Source organism: Vulpes vulpes, chromosome 14 (assembly GCF_048418805.1).
Source record: "Vulpes vulpes isolate BD-2025 chromosome 14, VulVul3, whole genome shotgun sequence".
In the NCBI taxonomy this organism is placed as follows: Eukaryota; Metazoa; Chordata; class Mammalia; order Carnivora; family Canidae; genus Vulpes; species Vulpes vulpes.
In genome coordinates this window covers 1,092,804-1,107,972 of record NC_132793.1, presented here as the reverse complement: position 1 = coordinate 1,107,972, position 15,169 = coordinate 1,092,804, and the positions used below count along the sequence as shown (strand labels likewise).

The window sequence follows — 15,169 nt, the reverse complement described above, 5'->3', positions numbered from 1 at the left end:
TGCAGGTCAGGTGTCCCCGCATGTTCTTGGTGTGGCTGTGAGTGGGCTGGGGGCGGGAGGAAGGCCACGGAGGGATGGATGCCGCAGGGGGACAGATGGGGGTACAGATGCCACAGGGGGACGGACACCACGGGAGGCTGCTCAGCCATGGGGCAGGTCACAACAGAAGAGGAGAGCAGAGCTGGTGGGTATGAGAGTGGTTTAGAGTGGGTATGAGACGAGTTTAGAGCCATCTGGAGAGAGACAGGAAGGGCTGGCCCTGTGGGACCTGGCGGCGCGGCCACTGTCTGGGTGCCCTAGACCACCCCCAGGCTGGGGGAGCCGCGGAGCACTCGGGGGACCCCAGGGCAGCCACACCCACACGGGGCCCTACCGCAGCCCAGGGACACACAGCAGAATCAGTGACGGGAAACAAGCCCGCAGAGGCGTCCTGGGGACCAGGCCCGGCTTCCAGGACCCCCTCCTCAGCCAAATGCCCCGAACGAGCCGAGGCCACGTGTGAAACGCTGTCGGCTGGGCAGCCGGCCAGAAGCCCGGGGCTCCTGCTGGGGCCGGTCACGTAGATGCCGCGGCGGCCGCGCCCCAGCCCGACTCCCGGGAGGAAGCAGCTGCTCTGCGTAGGACGCTCTAGGCCCCGAGAGCCCCTCCTCGCAGGGGCTGGCGACCCCGGACATCCAAGCTCCAGACCCCGGCTCGAGAGGCCAGCCTTGCCAGGACGCCCTTCTGACACGACAGCCCCAGGCCCCGCCGTGCGTGAGCTTAGCAGGGCAGCCTGGTCCGAGGGTCACAGCTTCTTCAAAGTGACGGGGGACCATGGGGAGGGCAGATCCAGGACAGACGAGGAGAAGTTGCAGGTAGCAGAGCACCGTGCTGGGTAAAGGGTTTCTGAAACCCAGGGCTGCCTGGTGAGGGAGTGAGATCCCTGTGGGTGGAGGCAAGCAAGCCGAGGCCCAGGTGCACAGCCCTCCAGGGGGCAGGGAAGGGGTCCGGCCGCGCCCCACAGCCCCGGCGAGCTGGCCTCCTGCACGCAGACGGCAGGCCCGGTGTGTCGCAGGGAGGGGTGGAGGCAGGCGGGGAGGACGGCCACAAGCCAGCCCCCCGACCGGCGCCAGCGGGAGCGTGGCCGGAACTCCCAGCATCTCAAGAGATGCCGCAGCCCCGGAATTTGTTCTGAAATAGCCCCACGTCAGAGAATTTAACGTCCTTGTCCCGAGCACCGAGGGTCGCGGCGCCACCAGGCCGGGTCTGACACCTGCCCTCGCCCCCAGGTTCCTGTACGACTTTTACCACTACTTCTACATGCTGACCAACGCGCTCTTCTACGTCAGCTCGGCCATCAACCCCATCCTGTACAACCTGGTCTCCGCCAATTTCCGCCAGGCCTTCCTGTCCACCCTGGCCTGCCTGTGTCCTCTGTGGGGGCGCAGGGGGAGGAGGCCGGCCTTCGCCAGGAAGACCAACAGCGTGTCCAGCAACCACACCTTCTCCAGCAACGTCACCCGGGAGACACTGTATTAGGGCCGGGGGGAGGAGGGGAGGCCCGACGGCGGCGGCGCCCCCCTCCCCCCTCCCTCCCTCCCTGCAGCCCCCCACCCCCGGGGCAGAGGCAGGGCTCAGCAGAGGCCGGGGACCCAGCGCCCACCCCCAGAGGCCTCATTTCTCGCAGCTTCTCCCTCGGCCCGCCCCACCCCTCCCTCTGCCCCTCTTTGAAAGCCAGAGAGAGATTGCTTCACCCCAGATCCAGAAAGGGCCTTTAATGAGAAGAAATTAGTGGTGGGGGAAGGCAGGTTTCTTTGTTCCCACACTACGGGGTGATCCAGGAGGACAGAAATGAAAGGCACAGGCCGGGCCGGGCTGGCGTGGGGAGGCAGCCGCCCCGAGAGGCAGGGCTGTGGGCGGAGGGCGGCCGCTGCCCTGGCGCCCCTGCGAGGAGAGGACCCCTGGCCTCCTCTGGTACGGCCTCGGCGCCCAGACCCCTCCTCTCCACAGCCGGTGCCCAGGGGCCCCCGGGGGTCGGGGGGGGCAGGCATCGGCTGGACCCGGCTCCCCGTCCTCCTCGCCCATCTGTGGGGACTCAGCCACAGGTGAGGAGGAGGAGCCGTGGGCACAGGCGCCCGTGGCTGCCAGGCTGAGGCCCCGGGTCACCTGTCACGGCCGCACGGAGCAGCCCCAGCCCCGGGCACCCGGAAGGGCAGGCGCCTCCGTGGTCTGTAGGAGCCGGTCTCCAGACAGGATGGCCTGGCCCTGGCCGTGCCCTGGCAGGTCCCCTGAGCCGGGGGAGGCCGAGGCCGTGTGAGCTGCCTCACGGGAGGCTCGAGGGGCAGAAGGGCCTGGAAAATGAAATACGGGCTTTTGTTAGGGCAGGTTGTCACTGGGCTCCTGAAGGGAGCAGACGGGCAGCGGGTGGGCAGCCCTGACCCCGCCGGGGAGGCCTGCTCCCAGCCCGGGCACCAGGACCCGCCCCTCCCGTAAGAATGGCCCGTTGGCTGGCACGGTACCCGCGGCGGCGTTGGACCTGGGCCCTCTGCTCCGAGCTGTGCGCTCCGAGAACCCCTGGCTCCTTCTGCAAGAGCCGTGCCGGGAGGGCAGCCGCCAGCAGCCCCCCGGGACCCCGGGACCCAGGCCAACCCAGACCCCACACATGCCGTCGGCTCCGGGCAGGCGAGCAGGACAGGTGGGCAGGCGGCGAGTGGGCGCCTGCAAGCAGAGGCTGGTGCCCAGGCCGCGGGCGTTGAGCGCGGGCCTGGACTCGTCCCGAGAGGCCCTGAGAGCCGCCCCCGCGCTCAGCACTTCGGCCACGCCGTCCTCCGAGGCTGACGAGTGGGCGTGGGCGCCGTCTGGGCCCGGCCGATGTGCCCTCCCGGAGGACCCAGCCCAGGACGGGCGGAAGACGGGGTTCCCTGGGGTGGGGGCAGAGTGGACGCACGATGGGGACGCCCAGCAGCCCGGACCCTCGCAGGCGCAGCAGGGACAGGGTCTGTGCGGCGGCCCCAAGTGCCCGTGACCGTTGCGGTCTTCACGTTCCCGTCTGCGCACTTCCCGCAGCCACAGACACATCCACCCACAGCCCGCGCCCTCCGTGGGCCACCGGCTCCGTAGAGCCAGCCGCTGGCCATGTCACGCAGTCGCTCCAGTGTCCTGGTGACTGTCGGCCGCGATGCTAACCCCCGTTGTGTCGCTCGCACAAACCTGCCCTGGCCCTCACCACGACCTACCGCGGTCGGCAAGAACAACCCCCCCGAGTCCCAATAAAGGAGACGATTGCCCCCCGCGGCGTGGACTCTCATGTCGGGGGGCCAGCGGGCCTGCGTGCGCCTAGTCGTTCGCTCGTTCATTTATTCCTCGGGCGCCTGCTGACCGGCACACAGCCGTCCACGGGGCCTTCGACCGAAACCACGTGGGCTCCCACAGGCTGGAGGGCTGGGGCCGGGACCCCCCGGCTCAGGACCAGAGCTTCAGGAGGCAGCGGGAGAGGAAGGAGTTTGTGCAAAAGGGGACCCACCTGCCACGGGGTCCCCTCGAGGCCTGGAGTCGGGGAGACCTGTGGGGCTGGCCCCCTGCCCACCCCCCACCGAGCTGCTTCCCATCCATGGGCCAGGCACAGAGGAGGCCTCGTGACGGGCGTGTGGGTCCTGCGAGTGTCGGACTCTGGGCTCCGCAGCTGCTCTAGCGGCCCCCAAAACAGAGGGAAGCGAGTCAGCTGCCCCCCGCCAGGGGTCAGCGGCTGGGGGACACCTGGGACCCGGGAGGAGTGCTGACCCGTCCCCACACGGCTGCCCCGTCTCCCCCGCTGAGCCCTCCCCTCTGACTGGCAGCGTCCCCGAGGACCCCAGCCTGGGTACCAGCAGCACGGCGCCAGCCTGCAGGACCCCGGGGGCCTGTTCCTCCCCTTGAGTCCCCAGGGCTGGAGGGGCCGGCTGGTCCCCAACACCACTCACCTGGAGGTGCCACCTTGCCAGGCCCCAGCCTGCCCCATGTGTGCACATGGCTCATTCCTCCACCTGCCCAGTGGGTGTGGGGTCCCGCGCCAGCCTCCCCTTGGGTCCCTCACTCCCTCACTCATCCACCTGCCAGGTGCTCTGCAAGGACCAGTGTCCTCAAAGCTGACTTGCTGCTCCGCTCTGACCGGCACAGGGATGAGGTGTGAGGCTCCGGGTGCTCCCACCTTGGCACTAGGCGTCGGACGCCCCTCAGCAGCCGGGGAGTCTCGGGACCCGCCTCCACCCCTAGGGTGCGGGGCTCGCTGGCCAGCTCCAGTAGGTGCACTGGCATTTTACAAGAATATCCAAAGGAATGAAACTCTAATGGTAGACTTTCAGGCCAGCCAAGGAGAGAAAAATGGGGGGCAGCGGGCAGGCAGTGTGCAACCCTAGGCACAGGCAGGTGCCGCTGTCCCGCGAGGCCAGAGCCCTAGACACGCCCCTCTGCAAGTCTCCGGACCTTGATCTGCACTCGGGCACGTGCGCGCAGAGGAGCCCGCCCGCCCATTCCCCTGGGGCTCCCTGGCCTACCACCCTGGCTAGGCAGCAGGGGGCTTCGTGCAGAAGTCTGTGCGTTTAAATGTACGCTTGAAGGAAGGAGCCCCGCCATCAGCCCGGGCGCGCCCCGCCCCCCCACCCCCAGCACTGCCCACAAGGATGATTCGAATTCTAGTTTTCATCAGAGCTCCATGGAAACTACGTCCGGGCTGAATTCACAAAGGGAATGAGGGTGTGGAGGCGGGAGGGAGGAGCCCCCCACGCTGCACGTGGGGTGGTGCTGGGGGCCGCACAGGCGCGTGCACACACGCGCACGAGGTGCAGACCCTCGGCCTCCACGGCTCCCTCGGGATGGAGAGCCACGTGGGGGCCTGGTCCAGCTCCAGGAAGCCCCCGGGGGACGCCTGCCAGGCCTAGAGCCGGGTCCCCCACCTGCCAACTATGGAGGGCCCCCCAGAGCGCGTGGGGACGGGCGCCCAGCCTTATCACCCCGCGGCCTGGGCAGGGTCAGCGGGTTCTCACGTGGTGTCAGGAGACCCAGGGGCTGTGGCTCAGGGCGACGTGAGAACCGTAACCCCGCCAGCTGGGTTTGAGGGCCGTTTGGCCCGACGGTCAGCCCCCGGCTTCTCTGCGCAGGCGGACGCTGGTGCCTGATGGAGACTCGGAAGATCTAGTGCGCACACGTCCTCCTCCCTCAGCAGTTCCTGTAGGCGCTGGGCCTGCTCGCCTGCGCAGAACAGGAGACGAGGGCAGGGGCGGGGGCACCTCCACAGACACGCGGGGTGAACCCAAGGCACAGCCCGACCCAGTGTGGGGTCCCCTGGGTCTGCAGCCGCCGCTCAGCTCAGCAGACCCCCCTCCGCGCAGGGGGAGAGTGGACGGCAGAGCCACCGTCTCCGCACGACCTGGAGCAAGGTGAATGTGCACAGAACATTCCGGAAGCCTTCCCGGGAGGAAGTAATGCTGCAGGTTAGGACGGACGGTAGCCAAGGGGGCGGGGGCTGCTCTGGGTGCCCGTCGGCATGGCAGGGTTCCCCTCGGGCCGCGCTGGGCCACCCGTTGGCCAGAAGGCCCCAGGGGCTCCCGGGTCCTGCCTCTGGGGAAGCGAGACGTCCCCCGGGGCTGTGCCTCCCAATGTCCAATCCCAACGAAATCCCAGGGGGGACGTGCTGCTTGCGGCCTGATGCCCGCTGAACCCGTCAGTTCAAAGGCTCAGGGCTCATGCTCCTTTGCCTCCTGAGACCCACTGATCCTCTCCCCTGGGGGCGAGTGGGCATCCCAGGCTGGGCTGCGGGAGGTGTGGGGGCCCCGACCACCACTGTGCTGGGAGGGGAGGTCACCCCCACCTCGGGGAGTGGAGGCTCCGTGCCGGCGGCAGGGGTGGCTCCTCCCCTGGACGGGTGAGGCTCGGGGGAGCTGCCGGGCAGCTCCCCTCCGCACCCTCCTGGCACCCTGGGATGGCCTCCCCGACAGGGCACCTGATCCCAAGGCCCCGTGGGTGCCCAGTCGTGGGAGCAGAGCTGGAGACTGAAGGAGGAGCCCCCGGGCCACCTGGGGCGGCACCGCCGCTCCCAAGACCCTTGCCCCGAAGCCGCCCGCTGGTAAGACTGGGCACGTCGTCGGGCGCGGCTTCCTGCCCTCCCCAGTCACTGGCCTCGGTCCTCCGGTGGCAGAAAGTCCGCCCCTGGCTTTTCCTGTCTCGCCCGGGCTGCAAACGGGCAGCTTGCTCGTTCGGCCTCTGGCATCTGTGCGCGGTGAGCGGCACGTCCTCGGCCGCAGCTGCAGGCTGCGCGGCGCCTCGGGGACGGGCCTTTAGGCCATTGGGCCCCCCCACGCACGTCGGCCCGTCCTTCCCTCGGCCCCGCGCACCTGCGCCGTCCCTTCCTGCAGAGGACTCGGCTTCCCGAGCCACAGGGCCTGCGCCCGTCTGACGGCCACTGCCCGACACCTCCCGCAGACCCCAGCAGGGCACGTCCCCAGCACGTCAAGGGCTCGCGGGGAAACATTAGTCCCCTCAAAAGAAGGTTTTTGGCAGAACGTTCCCTGGCATTCTCTGTCTCCCACGGGAGTTCAGGGGAAGACTCGGCCCCCCTGGCCCTCAGGACGAGCTGTTCCCTGCAGCCGTCTTGGGAACCCGGCACGCGGACAGCACCGTCGGGGCACCTGTGGCACGTGCCTGGGGGCTTCTTAGCGGTTGGAGCTGCCCCGGGAACATGTGGGGACCTGGGCCGGGGGGCACTCCTTGGCTGGGAGAGGGGAACTGCGCCCCAGCCAAGCCACCTGCCTACCCTGGAAATGACCCCCTTGCATGTCCCTTCCCAGCGGGGCTCCCCCCACCTGCTGTCTTGAGCCTGGAAGCTCTCCCACAGGGTCTTTGGGAGACCACGCTGATCCTGAGTGACCGTGTGCTGGTCAACGTGAGATGTGCCGGCTCTCAATTACTAATAATGATGACAATTAAATATAATACTAAACGGCTGGGCCAAATCCTGAAATGCTGAGGTTGCAAGGAAGCTTCCAGAGACCTCACCCCCCTGCAGGGGCAGGAACGGAGGAGGGCACCCGAGGCTGTCCCGGAGGCGCCCGCACCCCCAGCCAGCGCCCCGGCCCGCACTGGGCCCTCCGGCTGGGCAGACGCGTCGCAGGGCATCCTTGTGTGGCTTCTCTGCTCTGCTTGGCAAAGAGCTCCCTGGGGGCACCACCCCACCACGCGCCAACTGGTCCACACAGCCACCCCCCTGCCTCTGCTTTTCAAGGGCCGTGAGCTCAGCCTCCGAGCCGGGGCGAGACTTGGCAACAAGAGGGCGGGACGGGAGAGCGAGAGGCGGCGGCGTGGAAGGGCGGCCTGGGCCCGCCTGCCTACCCGGCCGTGTGCAGGTCCGCTGGCGAGAGGAAGGCTTTCCCCTTCATTAGGAGCGGTCCCTTCCATCACGGGAGGTCTGGGTGACATGAAAGAGTTTGGGAACCGAGTGTGGTGCGCGTCTGGTCCCACCCACATCATCACCGCGGGCCGACGGGGCCCACCGCCCAGCCTGAGGCCGTGCCAGCCGCCGTGCAAACGCACCGATCGCTGGCCGGCGTGCACGCCCTCACACGCACCCGCGTGCCGCCCTGGGGATGCAGCCCGTCAGCCGCACGGCGCCCTCTCATGAAGCCAACTTTCAGACACAAAGTTAAAATAAATCTCTCACATTCAGATGTTTCCAAAAGCAAAATGGCCCGTCTGGTGCCCAAGCGAGGTCCCGTCCCCGAGTGCCCGAGCAGAGGACTTGCCGTTTCTGACCGTGGAGGCTCAGGCATGACAGGGCCCCTCCAGGTGTCCTGGGAGCTGGGCCGGGGGCCGGGCCTTTACGCCCACCCTTCCCTGCCTAGCCACCTCCCAACGCAGCGCAGGTGAGGCCGGGGAGCCAGGGGGGTGGGGGGGGGTGAGGAGGGGACAGCAGGGGGAAGGACAGCAGCGAAGGGACGAGAAGCCCCCGCCGCGCTCTGGTCAGTCGTGTGATCTCGCAGGGGTCGCAGAGCAGGAAGGAGGCAGTTCCTCTTCCTGGTGAGGAAATGGAGTCAGGGCGGGAGAGCGGGTGCCGTCCCTCGGGGTCAGCAGCTCTGGTGTCCCAACTCGGGCCCAGCGTTCTTTCCACCAGGCCCCTCCCGTGCCCCCACCCCTGGCCACACGCAGCCCACCCGCCCCCACACCGGTGTCACTTTACGGGCCTTCCTGCCTCCGAAAGCGCTTCGCCCTGGATGGGCAACCAGCACACAGCCAAGGCTTCTCCAGCCCCGAGTCATCCGAGGAGCCCGATGGAGACCTGAAGGTCCCATTTAAAATCATCTGTATCACCCTGGGGGCCTCAGCGGCACCCAACAGGAGGGGACGCCCTCATCAAATTCCCACCCAAACCCCAGCCTCCCAGCGTCCTCCGGGGACTCCCACCCAGACTGGGCCACCCAGGGAGGCTGGGAGGGGACAGAGCCTCCAGCTCGGCAAGGAAGCGGAGCCCCCCTCACCCCAGGCAGGCTGGTGGCTCTAATCCAGGGAGGCTGCTTGGAGGAGGCAGTACAGGGGCAGCCCTGGCCGTGCTCCCCCAGGGCCCACCTGGTACGTGGAGGTTCCCGTGGACGACTTTGCCTGAGCCCCTCCCGGGTGCCAGAGCCAGGCTGTGTAGGGACCCTGAGTTGATCCCAAGGAGGACAGATGGGAATCGGGAAGACAGCAAATGCGATGGGGAGACTGGGGTGCGTAGTCAGGAGCTCGCGGGGCGGCTGGGAGAAGGACGCTGGCCCCGGGGGTGGGAGAGGGACCCGCAAGAGCAGGCGGGAGAGCCACGGGCAGGTAGGCAGGGCCGGGGGTCCCGTCTGAGCTCGTGCGTGGGGCGTCCAGGAGCCACCCGTCCAGGAGCGGGCCTGGCCCTGCGGAGGGGCCCCCGGCGCCCGGCGGACACTGGGTCAGCCGGCGGCTCCGCCTGTCCACATCCATCACTGCTCTTGGGCCCAAATGAGTCTAATCACGTTCCTCCTCCGGCAGCCAGGCTCCTCCGGGTGCCCCTGTCATCCGTTTACATTAGAAAGCGACTCGTCAGTGGGCCGGGCAGGGCGGGGCGGGGTGGGGCAGGGGCGGGGGAGGCCCAGCCACCCCGGCCTCCCGCAGAGCAGAGCCCCACTGCACATCAGGCCGTGTCTCCGGTTCGGGACCCCAGGTCGGGAGCAGCCCCGAGACTCGCCCTCTGCCCACTGCAGCAGGAAGAGGGCCGAGAAGGAGCCCTGAGCGGGCTGTCCCCTGTCCCCCGCGGCCCCGGGGGGCCAGCCTTGGTGGGAGCAGGCAGGAAATGAATTTTTAGGACCCCCCCGTTCCACCCTGGGTCCTGACCCTGCCTGCCCCCCGCCCAGACCCCAGCCTGGCCTCACCCAATGGGAGCACCAAGAAAGGAGAGACAGACTCTTGTGCGATGAGGTGGCTCTGTGCTCGGGAGGCCTCTGTCCACCTCGGTCACCTCACGATGGTGACCCTGATGGACGCCAAATCCTGGGGGGTCCCAGCCGGGCCTGCTGCTCCCCTGCTCCCAACACCTGCCTCCGCGCCCTCCGGTCTCCCCGAGCTCCTGGGGGAGGGGCAGCCCTGGCCGCAGCCCCCACCCTGCCCACCTCCCCGGAAGCACCTGCTGGCCTTCCGCCCGCCCCGCCGTCCCCTCACCAGCCGCAGGGAGGATGACCGACCGCTGCACCTCCCCAGCGTCACGTCTCTGCCTACCAACCTCCTGCGATTTGGCGTCCCTGCCGCGGCCCCAGAGGATGGCCCGCACCGCCGTGTCACGGGGACAATGAGGCCCTGGGTGTCGGGTGGGCCAGTCGGGATCGCGGGGCTGGGAGCCGTGGCCGGCGGGGGCCTGCACCCGGGGCCTGCACCGGGCCACCTGCGCCCTCAGCAGCCCGGGCCCCTGCCTGCCAGCGCGTGTGCCCCCTCCGGGTCCCCAGTGCTGCCGCAAGGACAAGCCCGACCACGGACCCCCCTGCTGCTGCAAGGGAAAGAGGCCCCCTCCCCTTTCCTCCACCGTCTACTTTAGAAAACTGGGAATTGTAAAGTCTTTCTGGAGGGGGGTGTACGTTCCTTTGGGAGGTGTGTAAAGCCCTTTAAAGCTAAGGAAACCTGTCACCAGCTGACTGCCCAGGGCTGTGTATCTCAAGGACCTGGGAGCCACCTCCCTGAGATGAGTCCTCCCCCGAAGGAGGCAGGAGCCCACTTCCCGGGACACCTCCCGCCAGAACTCCCTCCTGCCGTGAAGAGGCCGGGCCTTATTTCTCCTTCGGTGAAGCCAACTAGTAACACAGATGGTCACCCCAAGTGCCCGGTGGGTTTGCGGTGAGCCGCGTGGGGTGGATGGTTCCGTCGAGTGCTCCTCCCGGAGAACTCGCCCAACGAGCTGAAGACCGCGGGTCCAGTGGGTCGTGTTTTCCTGGCTCTAGGAAAGGGTGCGATTTCCTTCCGTCTCCGGCACCTCTTGGCAGGCGGCCTGGAGGCACGTTGCGTGCTGGCGTAGCGCTCATTCGATAATGACGCCGTTCTCTCTCTCTACCTTTGCAGAGAGGTTTGCCCGGCTAGCGGGTTCTGTTTTTAGCTGTTTCCCCAACATGCCATGAGTCACTCCGACTCCGTGTGCCTGGCGCTGCGCCTCTCCTCGTGTCACCTGGATGCCTTCCAGCCTGAAGCTGCTGAGCAGGGGATGCTTGGCGTTCTCACACACCCGTAGATGTGGCTCTTTCCCCGAGAAGAGCCCACGTGCTGCTGGAAGAGTGGTAGATGCTGCACCCCGACATGCTGACAGCCCTAAAAATAAAAGGAAGCCCAGCACAGCCTCCCACGGCCCCAGAACACACTCCAGCACACCTCCCCAGCCGAGCACGCACGTAAGCGCTTCTCATCCATCCAGAAGCCAACGCCACGTGTAATCCAAGGAACCATGACAACAGCCTCACTGCTGGCCACCGGCACACGCCCGGCGGAGCTGCGGGCTCTTCAAAGGCAAGTACCTGTAGGTGACTCTAAACAGCTTTCCAGCAGTTAGTCGCCGGGGAGCCCAAAATAGCTTCCCAATCCACTTAGGACACCAAAGAGCGGCAAAGCTGGTGCAGAAAAATGCCTTCCCTGCTGCCCCTTAAGGCCTCCCAGAGGCAGCCCGGGAGGCTGCTGCCCTCCTGAAGGGACCAGCCAGCAGCACAGGAACGTGGGCAAACGGGCCGCCCCGTGTCAGCACTAACACCTAACTGCAGCTTGCACCCGTCCGCACACTCAGACATGCCTCATTCCAGCGACAGCTGCCCGGCGTCCGTGGGATGCAGGCCGCCCACCCCCGAGGGCTGGATCCTGTTCACACGGGCCCTTCCACGCCAGGGCAAAGGGAATCTGCAGATGGCACTAAGGCCACAAACACTAAGGTACGGAGAATATTCTGAATGTCCAGGTGGGCTCCAATAGTCACATGAACCTTTAAAAGCAGAGAACTTCTGGGGCATCTCCAGAGGCAGGATGGGGAGACTAAGAGACTCCAAGTGTGGGAGAGACCCCGCCGCTTTTGCTGGCTTTGAAGGAGGAGGCAGAGGCCTGAGCCAGAAGTGCTGGGGACACCCTCCGACCACGGCCAGCAAGGACCCGGATCCTGAGCACAGCCTGCACAAGCGGGCGGTGCCTTCTTCCCGGAGCCCCCATAGGAGCCGCGCTGGTGACCCCTTAATTCCAGCAGACGACCCAGCTGAGCCCACCAGCCCTCTGACCTACAGAGCCTGAGACTGTCTACGGCGCTATTGGCTGCCGCTGTGGTGTGGTGACCTGCTGCGGCAGCGCCAGGGGACGGACACGAGTCCTGCGGTGCGCCTTTCCTGCGAGTCTGCAAATCGTGCCCTTCCGACGCAAATGCAAGGTGTCTTCAGTCTTTTGCTATTAAGAAAGCTTTGTCCTGGCACATGCCTGCGTGCACAGGGGCGGAGGATAAACCTGCTCCTGAACCCTGAGCTGAGCTCCTCCCCCAGCCCTGTGCAGAGGCTGCATCTGCACGTCGACGTCACCTGCGGACTGGACGACCTGGCTCCGCCAGACCCGGGAACCCCCGGTGCCCTCCCCGCAGGTTTGCTCCAAGTCTGGGAGCTCTGCAGCCATCCCCTGCTTTGTCCTGAGCAGGCTACATCCTGGATCTGAGTTGGGGACCACGAGTCACCTGGGGTCACCTTGGATCCATCCCTTCAAGGCATCGACAGGTCTGAGCTCCCAAACCAGCAAGGCCCTGCCTTCCATGGCATTCTGAGCGCTGCCCTTGAGGAAGATGGCCGTGGGGCAGGGTAGGCAGGACAGCGTGGCCACCGGGCAGTGGGCAGAGGAGCGGGAGGCCGACGGAGGACAGACACGCTAGCCCTGGCTGGGGCCCACATCACACGAGCCCCTTCCCTCCACTGCTTCCCCTCTCTGCTCTCGCGGCCAGCCCTGCTGGAACTTTGGCTTTCCCAGAAGGGTCCTTTGTGACTCCCAGGGTTCAGATGTGACACAGGCTCAGCGCTGGGGTCACTGGAAAGATTGTGTGTGGATGGGCTGAATTGTCCGGGTCCCTTTCTTACTCGAACCCAGGAGAAAAGGTTTGCTTTGCAGAGAAGTGCTCCGCGTGATTTCTCAGCAACACAGAGGGAGACGCCTCTGGTGGACAGGCCAGGTCTCTGAGTCCTGGAATCGAGCAGGTTACGTCAAGAATGCAAAGGAAACAGCTTGGTCCATCATCTTGGCCTGTTCTGTGTCCACCACACTGTGAGGTTGGATTCCTTTCCTGCTTCGGCCAGAGTTTCCCGGACTGGCCACCTGAAGGCTGCTGAGGTGTCTGATTTGGACATGGGGAGAGCCCCAAGCCCCACAGAAGCAACCATTGCCAACCTCACAAACAGGTGGAGGAAAGAGGTTGTTTTGGGGAAAATCAAGTGTTGATTTTTATGGGAAACAGAATTCTCAGTGGCCACGAGTCAGGATAGTTGGGAAACAATGACACACAGACAGAAAAATATTTGTGTCATTCGCCACGATGCTGCAACGGGGTGGGCAAAGTGGGCCGGCCTGGGCAGTACAGTTCTGAGGGGGGAGAAATAGCTGTCAGATATGCAGAAAGGTGGTACGAAGAAGAACCTCACGTGAGCACCTCGTGGCCTCAGGGCGACTGGGCCTCCTCCTGCTGCTGACACACCTGCTTCAGCCTTGTTACGCTTTATTCCCTATATGTATTCTGTTCTCCTGTCACCAGTGTGAGCTGTGTTCACTCCTCAGTGCCTGGCACATAGAGAGTGGGCACCCCTTTAAGTGTTTATAGGATGGATGCATGGATGGTGGATGGATGGATGGTGGATGGATGGGTGGATGGATAGTGGATGGATGGATGGATGGTGGATGGATGGTGGATGGATGGGTGGATGGATGGATGAATGATGGATGGATGGATGGTGGATATATGGATGGATGGTGAATGGATAGTTGGATGGGTGGATGGTGGATGGTGGATGAGTGGATGGTGGGTGGATGGATGGGTGGTGGGTGGATGGATGGTGGATGGATGGTGGGTAGATGGATGGATGGATGGATGGTGGATGGATGGATGGTGTATGGATGGATGGTGGGTGGATGGATGGTGGATGGATGGTGGGTAGACGGATGGATGGATGGATGGATGGATGGATGGATGGATGGTGGATGGATGGTGGGTATATGGATGGATGGTGAATGGATAGTTGGATGGGTGGATGGTGGATGAGTGGATGGTGGATGGATGGATGGATGGTGGATGGATGGATGGATGGTGGATGGATGGATGGATGGATGGATGGTGGGTATATGGATGGATGGTGAATGGATAGTTGGATGGGTGGATGGTGGATGAGTGGATGGTGGATGGATGGATGGTGGATGGTGGGTGGATGGATGGATGGTGGGTGGATGGTGGGCAGTGGGTGGATGATGGTGGGTGGGTGGTGAAGGAGGTATGCAGGACACTTCAGGAAGAAGCCACTGTTCTTTTCATGGATTGTCATGCTCCTCCATCTGCAAAGAGGCAACATGAGGAGGCTTCTTGCCTGCAGAGCCAAAAAACCAGCTAATAACAAGGCCAGGGCCTGCCAAACTTTGCCAAGGAAATTTCCATTTGGAAATGAGTGTTGTGCTGAGTTTGGCAGCTGCACCATGGACATGGACTGAACAGCTGTGCCCATGGAGAGAACTGAAGGATCTGGTGCTTCAGTGCACACATCACAATTAGAACTTTCCACCAGCAGCTCCACGGGGAGCCGGGGGGGGACATAGTGATGTGGCCACAGACACGAGGGTAGAAAATCAGCCCTGGGCCAAGCCCCAGACCCCATGCAGTCTCACATGACAGGGAAGCCCAAACAGGCCCAGCCCAGGTGCTAGAGATCCAAGCCCTTCCACCACCCCTCCTACCTGCTGCTTCTAGATGGTTCCTCCCCCAGTTAGAGGCTTTGCATAGGCGGGACCTCCCATCCACTGGCCATCATAGGGTGTGGAGACCATGCACCTCAGGACCATGACAGGGGCAGGGAGGAGCATGGCCTCAGAGCACAAACATGTATTCCTCATCGCTTCCAGGGGAGGGAGTTGGGGGCAAGGGGAGGAGGAAGGATGGGGTGTGGGACGAGGTCGGCAGCAGCCCCCCAGCACCCCAACCCAGGGCCAGGTGGGGACACAAGTAGCCCACACCCCGTTCTGGAGAGCATCCTCCTCGCTTCCTCAGGGGAAGCTCCTGAACCAGGAAATGAAGCCCCCCCCCCCCCATCGAAGCCCAGGGCTTGCGGCGCGATGTGTCTGCTGCTGACTTCATGAGGCAGTGAGACGCGGCAAGGTCTGGTGCCTGGAGGAGGGAAGGGGCTCTGTGCCCCACAGTGGGAATTTCGGGGATGGGGGTGCCCTGTGAGTACTGCACGCCACGCATGCAAGGGCAGCGGCCGGGAGTGGGCTTCTTCCCCGAATCCTCCCCCCGGCCCAGACCGAGGCCCAGACGACCCAGGGTACTCCGAGGGACCTGCTAGGGGCTCCTTTGGGGGTGCCAACAATCGGGTTCTGGCCCAGACTGTGGCAGAAGCTCCATCTGCTGTGTTCAGACCGCGGTGGCCCCGCAGGAGGGGCGGGCGGTGAGTCCCCGGGAAGGGAGCGGCTCTCTGCC

At 65.3% G+C, this 15,169-nt stretch overlaps 1 protein-coding gene across 1 annotated transcript in view; it reads left to right on the top strand.

The window, feature by feature from the left end:
- Nucleotides 1-1,664, top strand: part of NTSR1 (neurotensin receptor 1) — a 36,908-nt gene extending 35,244 nt beyond the window's left edge. Inside the window, exon 4 of the mRNA XM_026015135.2 lies at nucleotides 1,269-1,664. Coding sequence (XP_025870920.1) covers nucleotides 1,269-1,518 — 250 coding nt within the window. The 3' untranslated portion in view covers nucleotides 1,519-1,664. The remainder of the gene's footprint in view (nucleotides 1-1,268) is intronic.
- Nucleotides 1,665-15,169: the final 13,505 nt, after the last annotated feature.